The sequence below is a fragment of the Diabrotica virgifera genome, chromosome 4, assembly GCF_917563875.1.
Source record: "Diabrotica virgifera virgifera chromosome 4, PGI_DIABVI_V3a".
Taxonomy (NCBI): Eukaryota; Metazoa; Arthropoda; class Insecta; order Coleoptera; family Chrysomelidae; genus Diabrotica; species Diabrotica virgifera.
The window spans coordinates 326,014-341,518 of record NC_065446.1 but is presented as its reverse complement, the minus strand read 5'-3'; the positions used below and the strand labels follow the sequence as shown (position 1 = coordinate 341,518).

Below are 15,505 nucleotides of genomic sequence, written 5' to 3'. Positions count from 1 at the left end.
TAGTTCAAAGTGAGTTATTGGCAATTGAATGTGTATTTTTTTCGACGAGTACTCAAATCTAAATATTCAAGCTTAAATAACGGGAAAACGATGCAATGTATAAAATATACCTTCTAATCATTTGTCAACGTACTTCGGAATACCTATTAAATAAGCTTCAGAACAAGTTGATAGCGTCAAAATTAAGCAAGTTATGATGAAAATAAAAGAACCCTTTTGAATTTTTTAGGAAAAAGTGAAAAATAATACATACGCCATTTCCACAAAAATTAAAATTTATAGTAATCCTAACTTCCTAATTCCTAACTTCTTTATATTAGCATAAGTAATGATTTCAATAATTTTGACCGGTTTAAAATGCATATTTTTGAAAAAAGATATAATTTACAAAAATCATAATTTTTAAAATTATTGTAATTTTCATATTCTTTTGATAATAACTCCAAAAATACTCAATCCTACGTAAAAACTTATATGTATCTAAATTTAGTTTTTTGTGTCAAATATTTTACCTATTTACTATGTCCATAGGGTAAAAAATAACCGAGATAGAAACGCTTAAATCTTAAATTTTGCTGTGAAAACTATGCAACCGGGGCCATTTAACCTTTTATTTATAAAAAAGTAAGGGGTCTAAAAGATTAAATTTAACGTAGTTAAATAGCCCTTGGAATTAACTTTTAAACGGTTTTTAGATAGACCTGATATCGTAAAAAAACGAAGTTATTAAAAAAAACAATAACATTTTTTGGAAAAAATTTTAAAAGATAAATTTTGAAAAAATTTTGGTGCATCAATTTTAATGCTATGAATACTTTGACAAATGTTTAATAAGTTTATGTTATAAAATGCATCATTTTCCCGTTATTTCAGCTGGAATGCTTAGATTTTTTTACTCGCCGAAAAAAATATATATTCAATTACCTTATTTAACACTAAAAGGTATTTCTAGTAAAAGGTTTATTTCATTTTTTATTAGCTTTAATTTTGGTAATAATAACTTTTTTGTAAAAACTTATAGTTTTTGAGATATTGATGAAAAATCGGTTAAAAACATGCATTTTTCTCAAGAAAATATTTGATCTTCAATAACTCAAAAAGTTTTGATTTATTTTAATAACTTTATATAACAAATTTTGCTTAGAATTTGTCCCTCTATCGAATTATGGGGTTATTTTCAATAAAATAATTTTCACCCCCGAGAAGGGGTGGCATCCACCCCCAGGGTAAAAGCGCAAGTTGGCACCATGTCACCTTTGTTCCTTGAGATATCCTCTAACCACTCACCAATTTTCATGCAAATCTAGGGAGGTTCAACGAAATTGGAGGTAGTAGCTCATATCCACCTTCAGTGACTGCACTATAAATGCCTCGTTTCCGAGATATGGGATGTTGAAATTTTTTTACAAACTGACGATTTATTTATTGCTCTAAAACCGGTAGAGATATGCAAATGAAATTTGGTGGGTTTTAAGTCGTAGTTATTGCACATTTTCTGACATACAATAATTAATCATTTTATATTCACCATTGGCGCGCATACGGGAAATATTACGCGTATGCACGCCAATGGTACTTTTTCTTATATAATAGACAATTTCCACTACCTATTCCCAAATTTTCATCCTTTATTTTTTTTGGGTCAGATTGTTTTTTGTTCGGGCTATTCATGTCACAGAGCGCTATACCCCAAGTCAGGCCCTGGCCTCCCCCAGCATTCGCCTCCAAGTATCTCTGTCCCTGGCTGCTCTCCTCCACTTTTATCCACCCTCATACCCTCAATATCTCTTTAGTATCGGCTCTCACTTCGTGTAGAGTCGTCACGTACCATAGAAAATAATCACTACCTGTGAGCCATTTTATTAAACGTCAAAAGTATGTTAAATTTATTTCATAGTGTAAATCTTATACGCCTGGATACCACTTACCAAAAAAAGTAGATTAATAGCAAGTTGAAAATTTGTTAACGGCTTAACGGTGTCTAGTTGGACAAACTTTGATGTATGGGAACACTGGAACAGGGAAAGTTTTAATTGTGGAACGTGTCCGTCTGAAAAGTTTATGATTGTGAAAACTAACAACTTGTTTTTAAGTTTATTCAATAGCAAACTTTATATAATATATGAAAAAAATGTTTGCCCGACAAATATGTTGGTCATTTTAATAAGTCAGACACGTAGAACATGCCAAATGACAGGAATTATGCTGGTGATAAATAGCAGTCTGATTTTTGCACGAGAGTTTAATGAAAGGGCAACAAATAAATTGGAAGTTCTGTCCGACAAAATATATGTGACGTTTTCGTAGTCTGACATTTGAAACCTGTAACCTGTTCCACAATTAAAACCTCCCCTATTCCACTGTTCCCGTACATTGAAGTTTGTCCGACTAGACACCATTAAGCTATTAACACATTTTCAACTTGCTATTAATAAACTTTTTTTGGTACGCGGGATGCAAGCATATTATGTTATCGTGTAAAGACCTATTAAAGATACCAATATCAGTAGTCACACCAAACAAATTGTTATCGCTAAACTTCAGAAAAATAAACTGTTATCCAAAATTATCATTGTTATTTAGTGTCGAAAGAAATATTTTAAGTCATAATTATCCGATTGATTTTTTAATGGTAATTGGAGTAAATAAAAGTGAAGATGGCGTTTGTTTCTCGACTTAAAGATGAAGAAAATTTTATGTAAGTACTAAAAATCTTCTTCTTCTTGTAGTGCCTAGCCGTTTCGGATGTTGGCGACCATCATAGCAATCTGTACTTTGCACACTGCTGCTCTAAAAAGATTTGTGGTTGTTGTGTTGAACCACGTACGTAGATTTTTCAGCTTGGAAATGCTTCGCCTTTCTCGTCCTCGCTTTTCTTCTACTTTACCTTGCAAGATTAGTTGCAGCAGTGCATATCTTTCACTGTTCCTCATGATGTGATCGAGGTATTCGATTTTGGCTGTTTTTATTTTGATTAACAGCTCTTTTTCTTTTTGCATTCTCAGAAAAACACCCTGATTAGTAATATGGTCGGTATAAGATATCCTTGACGGATTTGACGATAAAGCCACATTTCAAAAGCCTCAATTTTCTTGCAGGTGGCGTCTGTGAGAGTCCACGACTCAACTCTGTGCAACAGTGTAGGAAAGATATAACATCGTAGTCATTTGATTTTTATGGTTATGGACAAATCATGACATTTGAATAGCTTAGCCATTTTTTGAAATGCAGATCTTGCTTTCTCTATCGTACATTTCATTTCTAAGGAATGGTCCCAATTTTTATTGACGTTCGTACCAAGGTAGGTGTATGTTTTTACTCTTTCTATTTGTTGACCTTTCACACTGATTCGTCCAAATTGCTGTTCCTTCTTAGATATCATCATACATTGTGTTTGAAGTCCGTATCTCTGATTGACTTCTGCGATTCTGTTCATTATTAACTCCTGTAGGGCTTCAGAACTGTCAGCGAATACCACCGTGTCGTCTGCGTATCTTATGTTCTTGATACATTCTTCGTTAATTCGAATTCCGGCTTCAACGTCATCCACTGCTTCTTGAAAAATTTCCTCAAAGTATATTATGTTAAATAGCAGCCACTAAAAAGTGTTATCTATAAATTTTCTACATAATTTCTTTCCGTGAATAAGTTTTCATACAAGTTGAAGATATACGTAAGGAGGACACACTTGTTCTTATATATACAGGATGTGTCACGACGAGTTTACAGTAACTACTTTACTACTTACACGATTTTATGAAAATCGGTTTATGGAGATTACAAGTTATGACGAACTTCCATTATGGTACCACTTCCAGTTATACCAGAAATTAACATATTTTAAATTTATTTAAAAAATATGCCAGATACCTACCAAAAAAATGCATTTTGTGTTTATATTCCGGTCTCTATTAATAACTTATGAGTTGTCTTATGAGCAATAAGAAAAAACTGTAAATATTTTACTTATGAGTTGTCACGAACCAAGTAACACCGTATCAATAAAATCCATCAAAATAAGTCATCAAAAATTTTCATTGTTTTCTTTTATTGTAGGTATTTAAAGCTTACGGTTTACATTAGTGTTCTGTGGCTATTCTTGTTTCTTAAAGTAAAATAAAGTGAAAATGGCTTTTATCTCACGAATTGAGAACGAAAAAAATTGTATGTAAGTAAAAAATGTCACCTAAAACTTTACTCGAGACCTTTTGCTTTAACATATAAAATTTTGATTAAAAATCAAAAGTTACTAAAACAACTGAGAACGATACATACTTAACAATTTAACACATCTTTAGGTGGAAGTTGTTTCAATGCTTCGCCAATAATAAGAACAAACATTTCCAGCTTCCATTTCCATCCAGCTTCTCCAATCTTGGGCTGAAAAATCTTTTCTAGGTGTTACATCTTTCATCTTCCTTGCTTAATTGGTAGATTATGTATATTTTTGTTACTTTTCAAGTTGAATATAGGAACAATAAGAGAAGCAATAGAAGCAACACAAGTGCTGGTCCAAAATTGTTAGATACGATCAGAGGAAGGACGTGTTCCTATGCTTTTTAGATTGCGAAAAAGAGTTTGATCGTGTCCAACACCACAATTTAATGCAGATTCTCAAGAAACTTGATATAGACCAAAAATACATAAGATGCATTCAAAACTTGTACTGGTATCAAACGGCACAATTAAAAATTAAAAATATATCCAAACTCATATATATATAAGAAGGAGTGTTCCACAGGAATGTGTGATTTCATGCTTTCTCCTCTTTTATTTAACATTTATTCGGAAGCCATATTTCAAGAGTCTTTGGAAGATGGAGAGATGGGAATCAAAGTGAATGGAGTATTGATCAACAACATACGATATGATGATGATGGTGTCTTAATTTGTGACAACATAGTCGATCTTCAACAACTTGTTACTATAATCGGAGAATAGAGTAAGTGAATGGAATTAGAGATTAATATCAAAAAGACCAAATTCATTTATCATCTCCAGAATCGTGGATGCACTTTAAACTCCACCATAACACTGAATACCAAGTCCATTGGAAGAGTGAGCAAATTTAAACACCTGGGAATACCTGGCTTTTTGAAGACTGGGCATCGGACATTGAAGTAAAATGTCGCATTGAGCAAGCTGGACAATTTTTCGTAAAATTCTGGAAGGTACTGACCTGTTCAGAGTTCGATCTTCAACTGAGACTAAGGTGTACTAAGTGATACGTATGTTCAGTGCTGCTATAAGGCATAGAGGGCTGGACACTCAAAACGAGGGATATAGACATATTAGAAGCTTTCGAAATGTGGCTTTATCTCCGTATCCTAGAGATACCATGTTCGGCGAAAGTCACAAATGTAATGTCTTTAAGAGAACCAATCAAGAACGCCAACTTTTCGAAACCATCAAGGAAAAGAAAACGGTCACATCATGCGAAACGAATATGTACCAGTTGCTTCAACTTATAATCGAGGGTAAAATTGAAGGCAAGAGAGGAATAGGACGCAAGAAAATGTCCTGTCTAAGAAACATAAAGCAATGGACATGGATTAAGAACATTACAAATTACAATGTCTGATACATTTTGCAAGAAACAGAGAGTTAATGCAAAATGTAAACGCTAACATCTATTAGTGGATTTGCATCTGAATAAGAGAAAAAGTTGAATGTTTTTGAACTGTTCAAACTCTTGTTCTACTTATCTTTCCAGTTCACGATGTTTGACAGTGAAAAGTATTTCTCTCTCTTATTTCGTAATTTAATTTAAAATATTGAAAATTTGAATTTTAAAATTTTAGTAAGATACCTTTGAAACATTTATTTTGCCATTTTAGCAAAGAGTTTGAGGAACTATCCAAAAATTATAGCTGTACGGACCTTGGTCTAGGCTATCCAAACTACTTGCCACCCAATTTTGTCACAAAAGCCCTCTCTGATGTTCTTTCTGCAAATCATGTTGAAGATCATCAATATACCAGTCCTAATGTAAGTATATGTACATTCATAATACATTGCTTTGTTTTCCTCTTTTCTATTGTCAGTTGATGGTATTATTTTTTATTTTAATATAATACACATAATACATATATATTTAATAAGCCGTTGATCTCATTAGATAATAAATATTCTATGATACAAATGAACAAATATTTTAGGGACTACCAAGATTTACTGCAGCGCTATCCAAAACATATTCCAAACTAATTAGTAGACATTTAGATCAAAATTCAGAGATACTGGTAACAGCAGGTTCCACTGAAGCCTTGTTTTGTGCTATAATGAGTGTAGTATCGCCAGGAGATGAAGTTATTATTATTGAACCATATTTTTCGTATTTTTTGACACTAGTAAAGTTGGCTGGAGGAATTCCAAAAACGCTGCAATTGGTAAGTGAAAATAAATATAATGAATAGGTAGTTAAGATAATATCAAACAAATATCAGCCTTTATAGTTGTTACTTAGATGTGTGTTGTGAAGCTGAAAAATTATACGTTTATGTTTATAATATTCATACATAATCGTTCTTCTTCCACTGTTAGGTGTCGAGGGAAAAGCTTCTTGCCTTTGATGAATTTCCTTCATTATTTCTTGTTCTTCGCGATTTGTGTTGCTTCCTGCCGAAATTTTGCCCTGATTTTGTAATATCTCTGCTACGTCGCTGTTCCACTCTTATATTGGTCTGTTCCTTTTGTTTTTCTTATTGTTGATTTTTCCAGTAAATATTATTTCAGATCTTCTGCATCCATTTCAGATCTTCTTTTATCTCGACTCAATACATTATCCTCAGGATATCCTCAGGATAATGTATTGATCCTTTTTTCCTTGCATCTTATTCTTTTTGGATTATCATGTGTTTATTAATTATTGTTTGGGAATTCTTTCTTCTTTCATTCTAGCTATGTATTAGAACGTTTTTACCAGCTGCCTTGTTGTTTATTCAAGTTTTTTAGCTACATCATACACATTTGTCCTGAAATTCTTTTGCTTGGTATGTACCTTGTATAATATTTCATTAATTATCTTACTTAACAACTTATATCTTGTTGTAGAAAATTTCAAACACCGAAAATCCCACCTCTGAAAATTGGGAATTCGACGAAGAAGAACTGAGTGGGCTAATTAGCAACAAAACAAAAGCAATAATTGTAAATACTCCACATAATCCCACAGGAAAAGTTTTCAGCATTGAGGAGCTTACTGCCATCGCCGAGTTTTGCAATAAATGGGATCTTATCTGCATATCTGACGAAGTTTATGAAAGAATGGTTTTTAAACCCAAAACGCACATTAGAATAGGTAAGATTTTTATGATAAAGAATGCCTCCTACATCATCATCATTAGCTCTACAACCCATGTTGGGTCTCTTCGCCTGTTCCACAATCAGCTTCCATTCCTATCCTTCGCCTTGGTTTTCCAATTTTGCACTCCTAACACTCGCAAGTCGTCTTCCACCTGGTCCTTAAATCGTGCTCTGGGCCTGCCTCTTCTCCTCACTCCATCCGGTCTTTGGTTATAAATGTGTTTCGACGGCTCCGCCTCATGCATTCTCTCTAAGTGACCTAGCCAACGCAGCCTGTTTATTTTGATAGATCTACCAATACGATGCTCAATATAAAGATGATAAATTTCAAAATTATAGCGTCTGCGCCATAGTCCGTTTTCCTCCACACTTTTATAGATATGTCTGAGGCTTTTATGTTCAAAACAGCCTAAACGTTATTAATCACTTTTTGTTATCGTCCACGTTTCTGACGCGTAATTGGAGACGGGCTTGATTAGAGTTCTGTATATCACTCTTTTAATTTTTTTGCGTATATTTTTGATGTTAAAAAGTTTCTTTAATCCATAGTACCTACGCTCTATTTGCTAGATATATACGTCTGTTAATTTCTGCAGTTACTGTATTACTTTGGTTGATTTGTGAGCCTAGATATAGGTACGAACTCTCTTACTTCTTCGAAAGTATATATGTTTCAACCGTTAGATCTCAGGTTCTACTACTTAATTATTATTTGAGACCTTCATATTCATATACTTAGTTTTATTAATATTAACTTGTAGCCCCATACTTTTTTCTGCTGCTTCCATTGCCGTCAATGATTAAACCAGGTCCGCCTTTCTTCTTACTATTGATATCGATGTCATCTGCATACGCTAGTATTTGTACACCCCTATTAATAATGGTCCCTATTGTAGTGATGTTGAAAAAGTAACTATTCGTTACAAAGTACTCGTTACTTACGAATACCGAAAGTAACGATTACTATACAGAGAGGCAAATCGTTACTTTGATTACTCTGATTACTTCGTACTTCGTGAAGGTCTTTATTATATCGGAATACCTATACAAAATACCTACCTACTGAGAAATACGATTTTCGATATGATTACCAGTACTCAAATACAAAAGTAACAAAAGTAATCTTAGTAATCAAAGTAACGAATACTGTAAATGATTACTTTATACAAAAGTAACGATTTGTAACGAATACTCGAAAGTAACTATAATCAACATCACTACCCTATTGTTGTTATTCCAGATTCTCTAAATGCTTTCTCTAGGGCAATGTTGAATAGAAAGCACGATGGGCTATCTCCCTGCCGAAGTCCTGTTTGTGTCTGGAAAGTTCTTGATATTCCATTCTGCACTCTAACTTTACACTCGACTGTTGAGAGGGTTGCTTTCACGAATCTCACTAAGTGTATTGGGAATCGGGATATTAAATTCTATCATGACTTTGTATAATGCGTTTCTGTCTACACTGTCATAAGCACATCTAAAATCCACAAACAAATGGTGAGTATCAATTCCATACTCATACGTTTTTTCCAAAGCTTGTCTTAGAAGGAATATTTGATGGATAATAGCCTTTTCTTTGCGAAACCCACACTGGTATTTACCTATTATGCTTTTACAATATCCCGATAGTCGATCGTAAATAATGTAGGCCAATATTTTGTAGGTCACATTTAGCAGGGAATGCTTCTGTAGTTATCACGAACTATTTGGTCTCCTTTCTTGTGAATAGGTACAATTATATCTACGCTCTAGTCTTCTGGTAGTTTCACCTGCTTGTATTGTAATCATTATACGTGTTTTAGCATCTTTACCAGGCATGTTCGAAAGAACAATCACTATTGGAGCTGCTGAAAAATGTTTTTCAGTCACTGGGTGGCAAATCGGTTTCACATACGGGCCACCTACTCTGATCAAAAACATGCAAATTTTGCATCAGTATGCCGTTTATAATGCTAGTACACCATTACAGGTAAGAAATGGTTACAGTACTTTCTTCAGAAAACAGTGGGATTTTCTCAATTAGACCTGGATCCCGCGTACCAAAAAAGTTTATTAATAGCAAGCTGGAAATTTTTTAATAGCTTAACGGTGTCTAGTCGGACAAACTTTGATGTACGGGAACACTGTAACAGGGGAAGTTTTAATTGTGGAACGTGATTTTAAATGTGGAATTTGTCATTCTGACCAATTTATGTTTATGAAAACTAGGAGGTTGTTTTTAAGTTTATTCAAAAGCAGACTTTATAATAAATATATGAAAAAATGTTTTTCCGACAAATATGTTGGTCATTTTAATAAGTCAGACACGAAGAACATGCCAAATGACAGGAATTATGTTGGTGATAAATAGCAGTCTGATTTTTTGCACGAGAGTTTAATGAAAGGGCAACAAATAAATTGGAAGTTCTGTCCGACAAAATATATGTGACGTTTTCGTAGTATGACGTTTGAAACCTGTAAACTGTTCCACAATTAAAACTTCCCCTATTCCACTGTTCCCGTACATTGAAGTTTGTCCGACTAGACACCATTAAGCTATTAACACATTTTCAGCTTGCTATTAATAAACTTTTTCTTGTACGCGGGATCCAGACCTAAATCTTTTATTGTTAATAATTATCTGAATCAGCATCTAATATATTTGTTTCATTCTGCAGGTAGCTTTCGCCAAATTGTTTGAAAAAGAATATAGTAAGACTAACCAACCTGATTCTTATTTCGAAAGTTTAGAAAAAGATTTAAGAGAAAAACGTGATTTTATAGTCGATTGTTTAAGAAAGAATCATTTTAAACCAATAGTGGCAGATGGAGGCATGTATGTAATGGCCGATATTTCAGACCAAGGTAAGTAAAAGAAGTTTGTTAAATGTTATAAATATGTTATACTTATTTCTACTCCTATGCCCTAATGCCCTCATACATGGTCCAATGCCCTAATTTTGTGTGGTCCGAATGTTTTGTTTATATTTTAAGGTTTGCAGATTTGAATAGAAGGCACAGACAGTATATTAGGTTTTGCTCTTATCTAGTTAACGGTTGACCTTTATACAGTGATGAGCGCGCTAATAACCGGCAAAATAGCGCAAAAGATGGAAAACATAATACTTTGCGAAACAAAAAGAGATGAAACTAGTGAAGGTGGAAATTATCGTTATAAACGTATAAATTAACATTACATTTGTGACGATAATATAATTTTGTCGTCTAGAGTACGCCAATGAATTAAATAGAACACGTTTTTGTACTGTTTCAAACGATATTAAAATCGGACCGAAAAGCCTAGTTGATTATTATTTTTGGAGCGTTGATCGAAGAATAATAGACAACAACGAGGTACAAGAGGTGAGTTTATGTACTTAGGTAGTATTTCCCGATTATTTTCCGCTGTCGTTTTGGCGAGCTGAGCGAATCAGACAGTTTTCTTCTTACCTATCCTTTTACCTATCCTTATATGAGTGGTGATCATATATCCTTTATATGTCTTTCCAATCCGGCGAGGTGAGCGGGATCTCCTTTCTCCCCTTTCCTTATACGTTCATGTCGTATTAATAAAAGCAATTTCTATTTCGCGCGATCGTCAGAATCATTTATTCATGTACAAAATATCGTCACATCGGCCCGAACAATAAGCTCGACGCGTAGAAATTATAAATATATTTTATTAACGAACTTAATGAGTAATTAAGGCTAATTATCGTATCTTCTGTTTATTTTGATTCCGAATAAAAATGTTTTAAAAAAGCGGACTCTTTTTCTTCGACTGATAGTTGCCTGGAGAAACGAAACGTAACGATCCTCGTTACACATTACATAGTTTTTCACCTTTAGACGTCTGTGACAGGAGTATTTTATAAAATTCTACTGTCACAGTGACAGTTGTCATACTCTTCTGATACGTCTAAAGGTGGGAAACTATGTAAGACAATGTTAATTTATACGTTTATAACGATCATTTCCATCTCCACTAGTTTCATCTCTTTTTGTTTCGCAATGTATTATGTTTTCCATCTTCTGCGCTATTTTACCGGTTAATAGCGCGCTCATCACTATAAGAAATACAGAATACACAGCTCCATCCAATATCGTAATTTTCACGTGGGGTGCCAGATATAACACAATATACGTTGGATAGCTAAACATATTATACAATGTTACTAATAACTAACCTCAGAGGGTTTAGGTTTTTTTATAATGATAATTACGATATTGGATGGAGCTGTGTATTCTGTGTTTCTTATACAAAGGTTGACCTTTAACTAGATAATAGCAAAAGCTAATATAATACTGGTCTGTGTGTTATATTCACATCTTCAAAAGATTAAAATGTAAATAAAACATTCAGACCACACAAAATTAGGGCATTAGTCCATGTAGGTATCGGGCTCTGAGACGCCATATGTGTTGGTGGTTGACAATACGCATCTCACAGTAAGCCTCCAGAGGCACAGCGTAAGTGTTGGGTTTGTTACAACACTTAATAATTAAAGACCCTAGTATCTACCATAGTATTACTAAAAGTAAATATTTTAGCATCCAAAACAGATCTAGGTAATGAAGAAGGCGAATTTGTGGACCAAAAGTTTGTTAAACGCCTAATGAAGCACCATTCTCTGCAATTGTTTCCAGTAACCGTATTTTGCACTCCAGAAAATAGAAAATATTACGAAAATTATGTTAGGATATGTTTTGTTAAAGTAAGTACTGACACTTTGTTGTTACGTACAATATAAGAATGTATTAAGTGACAAAAATGCTTTATAGTTGTTCGTTGGCTTCGATAATTTTGTCTAATTTCTTCCACTTTTTCTGGTCCTTCACTTGCTCTCTTCAGTCTCTTATTCCCATTTCTTCTATCTCAGTCCAGACGGCATCAAACCACTTCAACAAACCGCTATATGGCCTGATTTTCTACGATATTTATGATCGCTTATACAACTCCATTTGGTTTGTTCTTCTACGCCACTTAGCATTAACCTCTGATACCATTAATATATTCTATATTTTTGTCTAATTTCTTCCACTTTTTCCGGTCCTTCACTTGCTCTCTTCAGTCTCTTATTCCCATTTCTTCTATCTCAGTCCAGACGGCATCAAACCACTTCAACAAACCGCTATATGCCCTGATTTTCTGCGATATTTATGATCGCTCATACAGCTCCATTTGGTTTGTTCTTCTACGTCACTTAGCATTAACCTCTGATACCATCAAAAACTGTTCAAGATGTTCCTGTCAGAAATATCTAGCTCTAATTCTTCTTTCTAACTCATTGTCCAAGTTTCACATGCATAGAACACCGTTGGTTTCGTCTTCAACGGTACATCTAATGATTATACTGCTTTGCTACCTTTCAACAACCGTTTCTCTCTTCGCATTCTCTATTTGTAACTGTTACTCCAGGGTACTCAAATTCTGCTACCTTCTTAAATGTATACTCTCCCTCTCTGTCTCTCCTTCTCTCTCATTCATCCTTAGAGTGATCCATTTATTTTCTCTGCCAGATGTAGTATTCTTATCCTACAGACCTCATATCGAAAGAATTCCATTTTTATTTGGTCTACTGTTGTTGATTTTCTATACTTTAATATTGTGGTCTCGTCTATAAAGTCTTATCTTATTAGATATATGGTCAATTCCATGTGAAGTTTATTCTTCCAAGTCAATTTCCATTATAATCTGTAGGTATACCTCATAGCAAATCTCACATTTTATCTATCGCTAGTTTAGCTTGAAGTTTCAACCAGCAGAATTTAGATTTGACGTTAGATATGCAGTGTGTATCAACCAAATAGGATAAATTTACTCAACATCAATTTCCGACAATATAGTCCTGTCGCCAGGGGGGGTACAACGGCCTTCTTAATTCAGATGGACTTACCCAAGTTTTTTATGTATTTTGGCCCGTAGAACACGAATTTGGGTAACAGTTGATCCGGATGTCGATAAGATTGTTATAAACAAAGAAGTTGAGGAATTACATAACAGCGATTTCTCGCAAAACAAAACATTTTTTTGTATTTTTTGGGTCATTCTAACCAAAAAATGTTCCTACAAGTTTTTTCGTAGGATGTATAGTTTTCGAGATAAACGCGGTTGAACTTTCAAAAAATCGAAAAATTGCAATTTTTGAACCCGAATAACCTTTGAATAAAAAATAAAATAGCAGTTCTGCTTACCGCCTTTAAAAATTTGAGTCAAATTATATCTGTGTGTGTGTGTGTGTGTGAAAAAATGGCTTGGATGCGAGTCCGTTAGCCAGAGATTTTTATTTTATTTTTACCTCAATTTATTAGTTTTGTTATATTTTTACGTATTACACTTAAATGATTATATTTGTTTCTTTCAAGTAGTTTATGAGTAATTTAAATATTTCCATTTTATGACAACTTAGTAGATATTCTATACTAATTGGAAAATGAACTTGTGTTTGTCGTAAATTGTAATATAATTGATTTATATATCTCTCGTTAATTTTGCATTCCAAGAAAATATGGTTCAAATCTCTAATCGAAACATTATCACAAAAACATACTGATGAATTAATTATTCCTAATTTGTGCAGATGTGCCTCATATTCCCGTGTAGAGTTTTTAATCTGACGATAGTAGAAATATCTTGCTTTGGCAGGCTATATTTAAATTATATCTGTTTTGAATATTTGCATTGCTAAAAATTTATTTTTTGATTGTTAAAAAAAGCTATAAACACATAGTGTTTCCCGTGCCTAATACATGCGTTTTAATGCATGCTACGTAGAAATAGCCCCGCTTGCACTTTTACCTCTTCTACCTACTCGTTCGATTTTAAATGAGAAATCATTGAAAACATCACTCAAGCACTATGTGTTTATAGCTTTTTTTAACAATAAAATAATAAATTTTTAGCAATACAAATAATTAAAACCGATATAATTTGACTTGAACTTTCTAATGCGGTAAGCAGAATTGCTATTTTATTTTCTAATCAAAAGTTATTCGGGTTCAAAAATTATAATTTTTCGATTTTTTGAAAGTTCAACCGCGTTTATCACGAAAAGTATGCATCCTACGAAAAAATTTGTAGGAACATTTTTTGGTAAGAATGGCCCAAAAAATACAAAAAAATGTTATGTTTTGCGAGAAATCGCTGTTATGTGATTCCTCAACTTCTTGGTTTATAACAATCTTATCGACATCCGGATCAACTGTTACCCAAAAAATTCGTGTTCTACAGGTCAAAATACATAAAAAAAACTTGGGTAAGTCCATCTGAATACAGGAGGCCGTTGTACCCCAGCTGGCGACAGGACTAATACCCCAACCTTATATCTATAAATATGTGGATCCGAAAGCGAGAATCAACCAAGTGGCCAGTACGACTCCCTGATTTTACATTAATAGATTTCTTCTTAGGGAGTTAAGTTAAAAAAACATGAAACTAAAACTCTTGACTTAGCTGGCTTAAGACTTTACACTTGTAATTAGATCGGTCCAACATTGAGATATTGAGTAATATTAGTAAACTTCTATTTAAGATTCAGATTCAATATTTACTTCCAAGCATTTTTTTAACACGACTTCATCAAGTATAATCGAATTTATTATATTTGGATATACACACTGTGTAATAAGACTATTAAAGAAAATTCAAACGGTATGTATCTATTCTCCATTGTTTTAGTCAAAAACAACTTTAGACGACGCAAAAGAGAAGCTGAACAAATTTGAAGAATTGGAGAAAAATTCTTAGAACCAAAACTAATTCGTGAGACACAAAAAATGTTTAATTATAGATAATTTTTTATATCTGATTATATTTTAATTTGAATAAATAAAATGTTTTATGTTTTAACAAAATTGCTAAGATAGGTAAATTGTTATTGTATACCGGGTGTACCAACTACCAATAAAACTGTGTTTTTTCTCAAAGTTCGCATCGCACTATGGAATATTCTAGCATTTATAAAATACTGAAATTAAAACCTAACTATAACCCCATGTTTTCTTAATATTCTTTTTTGTAATTCGTACGCTCATATTGGATAATAAAAAAGTTAGGTACTTTAACAAATAGCCATGTTTTTCATCAATACAGGGTATTTTTAAATAAGTATGGAAGACTTTAAGAGGTAATTAATTACGTTAAAATTATTAATTATTTATTGGAACAGAATATACCTACTACCAAAAAGTTGTTCCGCCATATTGGATAGTGCGTTTTTGT

General features: G+C 33.3%; 1 protein-coding gene across 2 annotated transcripts; it reads left to right on the top strand.

Annotated features, from left to right (window-relative positions):
* Positions 1-2,264: 2,264 nt before the first annotated feature.
* On the top strand, positions 2,265-15,290 carry LOC126883451 (kynurenine aminotransferase-like). 2 transcript variants are annotated; one of them, XM_050649004.1, is made up of 8 exons: positions 2,265-2,698; positions 5,838-5,988; positions 6,159-6,389; positions 7,054-7,300; positions 9,108-9,274; positions 9,963-10,149; positions 11,836-11,999; positions 14,963-15,290. In XM_050649004.1, the coding sequence occupies exons 1-8, from the start codon at positions 2,658-2,660 to the stop codon at positions 15,029-15,031; spliced, it is 1,257 nt and encodes a 418-aa protein (XP_050504961.1). In that variant the 5' UTR covers positions 2,265-2,657; the 3' UTR covers positions 15,032-15,290. The 2 variants fall into 2 exon arrangements, with proteins under 2 accessions (XP_050504961.1, XP_050504962.1); XM_050649005.1 differs by lacking the exon at positions 2,265-2,698 and adding an exon at positions 4,002-4,168.
* Positions 15,291-15,505: the final 215 nt, after the last annotated feature.

Bases quoted from the DNA above. Each gene is read 5' to 3' on its own strand.
- LOC126883451 (XM_050649004.1), top strand. From the start codon at position 2,658: ATGGCGTTTGTTTCTCGACTTAAAGATGAAGAAAATTTTAT. The intron at 9,275-9,962 runs GTAAGAAATGGT...TTCATTCTGCAG, and splicing joins ATGCTAGTACACCATTACAG to GTAGCTTTCGCCAAATTGTT. The intron at 12,000-14,962 runs GTAAGTACTGAC...CCATTGTTTTAG, and splicing joins TTAGGATATGTTTTGTTAAA to TCAAAAACAACTTTAGACGA.